Genomic DNA, 7,956 nt, shown 5'->3' on the forward strand with positions numbered 1-7,956 from the left:
AAATATTTTTTTTTAAATTATTTTTTTTACTTTTGCCCTTATTTTTCTACATCAAAATATATTTTTTTTTAATTTCAAATTTTAAGAATTTTTTTTTTAAATTTTATAAAAATTCAGAAAATATTTTTTATGTTTTTCACAAATTAAAAAAAAAATTAAAAAAATTCTTAAAAAAATTGAAAAGCTAAAAATTTTCTTTAAAAAAATTTTTTTTCAGTATTTTAAAAAAAAAAAAAATTTAAAAATTTATATTTTTTTTTAGACTGAAAAAATTATATTTTTTTTTTTCTAAATAATTAAAAAAATTATTTTAAATTTAAAAAAAAAAATTAAAAAATTCTATAAATTTTATTTTTTAAAATCTAAATTTTTATTATTTTTTTTTTGAATGTTTTTGTTTTTAAAATTTTTAAATTTGTTGAAAATATGCAAAAGTTTTTCAATAAAATTTTCAATTTTTTCAAAAATTATTTGAAATTTTTATAATTTATTAATTTTAAAATTTTAAAAAAATTAAAAAAAAAAAAAATATTTGAAAAAATAGAAATCAAATTAAAAATTGAAAAAACCAAGGCTTAAGTATTTTAAAAAATTTTTTTTTAAAATAGAAAATTTAAAAAAAACATTTTAAAGCGATGAAAAATTATGAAAATCATCAAATAAACAAAAAATCGTTAGTGAACATTTTTTAATTTTTAAAAAATTATTTAAAAAAATAAGAATTTTTCTTTTATATTTAATTAAATTTTGAAGAGTTTTGTATGAATATTTTTTTTTTGTATAAAAATTGAAATTTGGTATAAAAAATTTAAAATATAAGAATAAATCAGAAAAATTTCAAAAAATTCAGCTAAAATTTGTATGAAGTTCAAAAAAAAAATTTGTATCGAACCAAAAATAAATAAAAATAATGAAAACTGTTAAAATTTCTTCCAAAGTCAAAAATTGACAGAATACCTACAACTCAAATTTATGATTTTTCTGATTTTCGTTCCGTTATCAGTGAATAAACCAAATTGCACCCATAAAGAATCGCAAACAAAAAATAAAATCCGGCATAAACCATAAACTGCTGAACGATATTCAGCACAAAAACATCCCCAGAAACCACTGTGACAGTCAACACCGTTTGCATCACCAAAGCCACGAAGGTATTTATCCCAAAAACCAATCCAAACGAGTCATCTTCCAACTTTTTCGCTATCGCTGAAGCACAAATTGTGATTGTAAAGGCGTACAATGTCGAAAATGTCATGTAACCCGCATACGAAACATACAAATTCGCCGTTTTTGCCGTCATGACCAACGAAAGTCCCGAAAATGCCGTCAAAAGTGTCAAAATAACCAAATTACTTCGATTTTTCATGAGAGATTTTTGAATTTTTTCCGCCAATAACGTCACGATGACACTAAAAAGTGTCGCGAGAGCCTCAACTCCGCCGTTCCAGATGATGTCTTGGGTGTCATCGATCGTGATCCACAAAACTTGAATGTAGCTCGTTACTTGAACGAAACCGCAGTTGCCCAAAGCGTACCATAAGCTCCATTGAAGGACTTCTAAGTTGGAAAATGATGTGACGGTGTGTCTTTTTAAGAGATCCAACGGTTTTGCGGCTTTTTGGTTGAAATAAATTGAACTTGAGACTTTTGGAAGTAAAAATACCCACAAAGTACACGTGATTTGAGCTAAAAAAAATAATTTTTTGGTAAAATTTTAAATAAATTTTCATTGAAAACACGTATTTACTTCCTAATGACAGATAATGAAGTTCCTTGTAGTCCATCAAACGCGTAAAAACCAAAATTTGTCCCAAAACACTTCCAATAAATCGTCCCAGGAACACAGCAGACCTCGTGTGAGCAGTTACAGTCTCATATTTCTCCCTTTCGACCTTCGCATAAATGTAAGTATAATAAGAAACTTCTGTAGCGAGATAAATTCCATAAGAGACTTCAGCTATTTGAATCCCAATTAAGGATTGGGACCACAGAATTAAGCTCCATGTGATGATTCCAGTGAGGCCTGACACGAAAATCAGGGGTTTGTATCTAAAAAAAAAAAAAGTAATTAAAATTATGTTTTTAAAGCGAAATTAAACAAAATTTCAATAAAAAATTTTTTTTTCTGAATTTTTAAAAGTTAATTTAAATTTATTTAAATTTTTTTCCTCAAAAAAAAAAAAATTTTTTTTTAATCAATTCAAGTAAAAGATGATTTTAATAAAATTTCAACTAAAATTGAATTTTTTCTATTTTGTCATTTTTTTTTTTTGAACCCTTCAATTCAAAGTTTGAAATAAATTGTATTAAAAAAAATAAAAATTTAATTTAATTAATTTATTTTAATTAATTTATTTTTTTTTAAATTTAATTAATTAAATTTTAAATTTTTAATTAATTATTTTAATATTTTTTTGGTTAATTTTAATTTAATTAATTTTATAACTACTTAAAAACTTTAAAAAAATATTGTAAATATAAATTTGGTAAAAAGAAATTCATAAAAAAATTAAGAAATATTAAAAATTTATAAAAAAAATATGAAAGAAAAATAAATTACACTGAGATTTTTCGATTTATTAAAATAAAAAAAAATATTTAAATATTTTGTTGAGTTATTTTATTAAAATTTTTAATAATTAAAAAAAAATTTAATAATGAAATAAAAATTTAAATATTTTAAAAAGTTTTTTAAAAACAAAAAATAATAATTTCTAAATTTTGAAAATTATTTTTTTTTAAATATGAATTTTTTTATTTTATTTTTGACAATTTTTCGAATTTTTTTTTCAAATTTTAAAAATCTGTCTAAAATAATTTTTTATCTAATCAAAATTAATTCAAAAATATCAAAAATCCTCACCTCAAATAATCCGTAATGAGAAAAGCCACAATTGCCAGCACCATATAAGAGTAAGTCCCAATCGGATAGACATCTCTTAACACTTGATCTAACGTGATATTCTTAAAATCCACTAAAAAATCGGTAAAAAACGGCGTAGATGGCTTCGTTTCCCGCAAAAATCCAAAAACGCTCAACAGCAATGATATTTTTAGCCAGAGTTCCATTTTATTTTGTAAACATTTTGAGGTTTTTAAATAAACAATCGTCTTCTAATCGTGTTAACAAGCTGTTTAAATACCAAAAATATTGCTCAAAAACCGAATTTGAGCGTTTTTAATAATTTTAGTTCAGAATCTCATCAGAATTCAGTCTTATTACTTCGATTTTTGTGAGTAAACTAATCTGTATTGCTCGGAAAGACGCTTTTGATGCGAGAAAATAATCACAATTGTTAAGATAAGATGTGAATTCAATATTTGTTGTTGTCTAGACTTATTATTCTTATCAAAAAAACTTTAAATTTTTTCCCTTCTTACAAAAAATAAATATTTTTAATCTCTATTCCTTACGTTTACTAACAATAAAATTTATCACAATGTTCAAAAAATACAAAAATGCAAAGAAAAAGAAGAATCCAGCGTAAATCGTGAACTGCGTTTTCACATCGAGATCCATAAAAGTCTTGGAAACCACCACGAACGTGAGTAAACTTTGCAGTGTGAGTCCCATGGCGGTATTGAAGCCGAAAATCAATCCGAACGAGTCTGGAGCGAGTCTTTTGGCGACTTCTGCACTCGAAATGGTGATCGTAAAGGCAAATAACGTACAAAAAATGATGTAACCCGCATAGGAAATGTACAGCGAAGTCGTTTTCGTGCCCAAAAGTATCGCAAAGCCACTAAAAGTCGTCAAAATTGTCAAAGTCACCAAACTGGATGACTTAAAAAGAACCGTTCCATGAATTTTCTCCGCAAAAGTTGTCACCAAAGCGCTCAAAAGTGTCACAAGAGCTTCGACGGCGCCATTCCAAACCATTTCCGGCGGTTTTTCGATGGAACTCCACAAAACTTGACAATAACTGGTGACTTGATAGAAGCCACAAGTCCCGATTGTGTACCAAATACTCCATTGAAGCACTTCGACGTTACTGTAAGAAGTCTTAAATTGCGACCAGAGCAGCTGAAATGCAGTTAACGGCTTTTCTTGAGGTCTCGGAGCTGCATTATTCAACGGCATGATGCTTTCGAGCTCTTTGAAGTCGTCTTCCTTTTTGCGATGGAAATAAATCGAGGATTCAACTTTCGGTAAGAGGAACACCCATAAAGTGCAGGCGACTTGAGAACCAAAAGTGATGTAATTAAGCGACTCGTAATCCATTAATTTGACGTAAAGTAAGGTTTGAGCGACGACAGATGCTAAAAAACGACCCCAAAACATGGAAGAACGAGTGTGAGCTGTGACGCGATCGTAATGGTCTCGATCAACTTTGGCGTAAATGTAGGTATAGTAAGCTACTTCTGTCGCAATGTAGGTGCCATAGAATAATTGAGCCACGATCATTGAAGATAAGGCTTCGGTCCATAGGAGAAGAGCCCAAACTATGACGCCACTTAATCCGGAGACGAAAATTAATGGTTTGTATCTAAAAAATATTTTAAAAAAATAATAATTAAAATATTATTTAATTTAAATTAATTTTATTAATAAAATTATTAAATTTAAATAAATTATTTTTTTATGTAAAAATATAAAAAAAATATTTTGTTTAAAATTTTAATATTTAAAAAATAAAAAAAGAAGTTTAAAAAATGTTATTGTATTAAAAAATTAAAAATAAATAAGATTTATATTTTATATTTTTAAAATAATTATTTTTTAAAATTAAAAATATATTTAAAAATTAAAATAAATCCAGATTTTTTTTATTTTTGGCAAAATTAAATTTATTCATGTTAAATTATTTAAAATAAATTTTAAATAAAAAATAATTAATTAAATAGTAATAAATTTTAAACGTTAAAAATTAGTAATAATGAAAAAAAAAATAAATAAAAAAAATAATTAAAAAATTTTAAAAATTAAGTAAATAAATTATTTAAAAAAGAAATTTAATTAAAATAAAATTATTTTTAAATTTATAAGATATTAAAATAAATTTAGAAAAAAAATTGAAAAAAAAATAATTACTTTACTTTTACTCTATAAGCTTTTATTTAAAAAATTAAAGAAGATAATATAGAAATTTTAATGAAAAATTAAAAAAACAAGTTTAAAAATAATATAAAAATTATAAATAAGTTATTTAAAAATTAAATAATTAATTGTCTTAAAATAATTAATTTAAAAAAAATAAATAAATAAAAAAAATATTTTTTTTTATTTTTAACGAAATATACCTAATTATTTAAGTTAAAAATTAATTAAAATAAATTTAAAAATTACTCAAATATAATTTTTAATAAACTTTGAAAATTAAAAAAAAAATGAAAACGTTTAAATAATGCAAAAAATAAAGAAATAATATAAAATTGAAAAAATATAAGTTATATAAAAAAATATTAAAATACATTTTTTTTTAAATTAAATTTTTTTTAGATATTAAAATTAAATTTAAAATAAAATTGAAACAAATAAATATTTACTTTAAAAAAAAGAATTCAAATAATTAAAAATCACTAACCTCAAATAATCCGTAATAAAAAATGCAATTATCGTATTAACCATCAACGAATAAGTCCCGATCGGATAAATATTCCTCAAAACCGCATTTAGCTCAAAATTTTTAAAATCCGTAAGGAAATCTGTAATGAACGGCTCCGATGGTCGAATTTCTCTCAAAAATCCAAAAACACTCAGCAAGAGTGATATTTTCATCCATTGCTCCATGACTGACGACAACAACGACTGTAAGTTCCACGTTCAACTCAATTTAATGTTTTTTGAATTATTTATCATAATCTCGGCAGCAATTATACTAACGAATTCCGGAATCAAACTGATTTACAAAACACGATGCGAGACACTGAACTAATGCAATAAACACGAAAGAGGTAGATAAGACAAATTGTCGTTCATTTGTACACAAAAACTTAGAATTGTATTTTGTGAATTGATGATAAGGTGTTAGGTAAACGTTTCATGATCTATTTTGAGTCATTTTTTGCGCGATTAAGTACTGATAAAATAATTATTTTTATTTGGTAAACGTTATCTATTTAGAAGAATTAAAATATTAAAATTTGTTTAATTTTTTGACATTTACAAAGAAACCGTAAAATAAACATTTGTTTGTATGCAGCACGAATTTTTGATGTTATATAAAGTGAGAAGCGATTATTACTGAACAAACATATGGTTTTTGTTTTGAAATTATTTTGAATGAATTTTTTGTGTGTGTTAGTGAGATTTGAGAGATTTTTTTTCTCTTTTTTACGAAAATAATTTCTCTTTTTTGATTTTCTTTTTAATTTAATTTATATTAAATTTTATCAATAATTTAAAAATATTTTTTTAAATAATTTTTTTTTATATGAAAACTTTTTATTTAAAAAAATAATTTAAAAATATTTTAAATTTTATTTTAATTTAATTTAAAAAAATAAAAAATAATCATGATATTTTATTTTTATTTGTTTTGTACTTGTAATGTTCATTGCATACTTTTTAAATGTTTAATGTTGTTTTTGTTTATATTATATTATTTAATAATATCGTGATGTCCAATTAAAAAATATTAAATAATCTAATTAAAAAATATTATTTAAATTAAAAAATAATTAAAATTTTGAAAAATATTTAATTAAAATTAAACTAATAATTAATTAAATTATTTAAAAAAAAAAATATGTATATTTAAATATTTTTTTTCAAATATATTAAATGTTATTAATTCTTATAAAAAATATATATCTTACCATTTTTTAATAAATTTCATAAAAATATTAATTTTATATAACATTTAAAAAACTAAAACACAATAATTATAAAATGTTTTTTTTTATTCTTTATCATTATTAATTTTCTGTACTCATCATAATTAGTTTGTTTTTCTTTCATTAAATAGTTTTTTTGTTGTTTTTTTTATAATTATAAGATATAATAATAATATGCTTGATTCTTATTTAATTTATTACAATAATAATAATTTTTTATATATTCTATATAATATAATATTCAATCAAATAAGAAAAAAAAATAATTGTAATGATAAGCTTTTCATTGATGATTTTTTTACTGCCAGAAGAAAACAGCGCTTTATTATAGATAAGTATTTTTAGTTAAATAGTTAAAAATTGCATCAGTTGGTAATTTTTAAGTATAAAGGTTAAAAGTTGAAAAAAATAAAAATATAAAACGGGGATATATAAAGTTTTTTTTGATAGAACAAACTTAAACATATACATATATAATAATAATAATATATATATTTAATAAAAATGATAAAATCTCACACGTTAAAAGCCATGAAATAATACTTAAAAATACTCGAAGCAGCAGGATAAGTTATACGATAGATTTATATGTGTATTTAGGACATTATCTACATTTTTTTGTTTATTATTTTTTTTCTTCCGAATTCATTTTTTTTTCGTTAGTTAGACCAAATTGATTTATTTTTAATAAATATTTTTTTTGTTATTAATAATTAATAATAATAAATTACACATGATCACTGTTGCACTCATTTCATTTCGTTTCCTATATTTTTTTTTACAAAATTTGTTTTTTTTTGTCATTTCCAACAGAATATTAGGATTAAATATTTTTATGATTATTGGAAGATTTTTTTTTTGTATTATTAAATTTTTAGCGCTTTTCATTTTATTTATTTATATTTTTTTAATTTAAATTAATTCCAAAAAATAATAAAAAATATAATATTGCAAGAGTACATTTTTAAAAAGAAATTTAAATTTTAAAAATTTATAAAAAATTAAAAATTGTCTTTTTTATTATTTATCAGCACTTTATCATCATCATGTTATTAATTTTTAATCATAATATTTTTTTAAATTTTATATATTATTAAATTAAATAATTTGAGCTGCACATACTTTCATGTTGTTGTTTTTGTAGTGATTAATACGTTAATTATCATAAATATATGTAAG

At 21.9% G+C, this 7,956-nt stretch overlaps 2 protein-coding genes across 2 annotated transcripts; both read right to left on the reverse strand.

The window, feature by feature from the left end:
* Positions 1-970: 970 nt before the first annotated feature.
* On the reverse strand, positions 971-3,082 carry LOC134837621 (folate transporter 1-like). Its single transcript, XM_063853004.1, has 3 exons — positions 2,864-3,082; positions 1,748-2,049; positions 971-1,686 (listed from the first exon to the last, which is right to left on the reverse strand). Exons 1-3 carry the CDS (start codon positions 3,067-3,069, stop codon positions 971-973), a joined length of 1,224 nt encoding a protein of 407 aa, XP_063709074.1. The 5' UTR covers positions 3,070-3,082.
* Positions 3,083-3,261: 179 nt separating this feature from the next.
* On the reverse strand, positions 3,262-6,119 carry LOC134833871 (folate transporter 1-like). Its single transcript, XM_063848355.1, has 2 exons — positions 5,526-6,119; positions 3,262-4,487 (listed from the first exon to the last, which is right to left on the reverse strand). The coding sequence occupies exons 1-2, from the start codon at positions 5,729-5,731 to the stop codon at positions 3,404-3,406; spliced, it is 1,290 nt and encodes a 429-aa protein (XP_063704425.1). The 5' UTR covers positions 5,732-6,119; the 3' UTR covers positions 3,262-3,403.
* Between the last annotated feature and the right edge of the window lie 1,837 nt (positions 6,120-7,956).

Source organism: Culicoides brevitarsis, chromosome 1, assembly GCF_036172545.1.
Source record: "Culicoides brevitarsis isolate CSIRO-B50_1 chromosome 1, AGI_CSIRO_Cbre_v1, whole genome shotgun sequence".
In the NCBI taxonomy this organism is placed as follows: Eukaryota; Metazoa; Arthropoda; class Insecta; order Diptera; family Ceratopogonidae; genus Culicoides; species Culicoides brevitarsis.

Bases quoted from the DNA above. Each gene is read 5' to 3' on its own strand.
- LOC134837621 (XM_063853004.1), bottom strand. From the start codon at position 3,069: ATGGAACTCTGGCTAAAAATATCATTGCTGTTGAGCGTTTTTGGATTT. The intron at 2,050-2,863 runs GTGAGGATTTTT...TTTTTTTTTTAG, and splicing joins CTCATTACGGATTATTTGAG to ATACAAACCCCTGATTTTCG. The intron at 1,687-1,747 runs GTAAATACGTGT...TATTTTTTTTAG, and splicing joins TCATTATCTGTCATTAGGAA to CTCAAATCACGTGTACTTTG.
- LOC134833871 (XM_063848355.1), bottom strand. From the start codon at position 5,731: ATGGAGCAATGGATGAAAATATCACTCTTGCTGAGTGTTTTTGGATTT. The intron at 4,488-5,525 runs GTTAGTGATTTT...AATATTTTTTAG, and splicing joins TTTATTACGGATTATTTGAG to ATACAAACCATTAATTTTCG.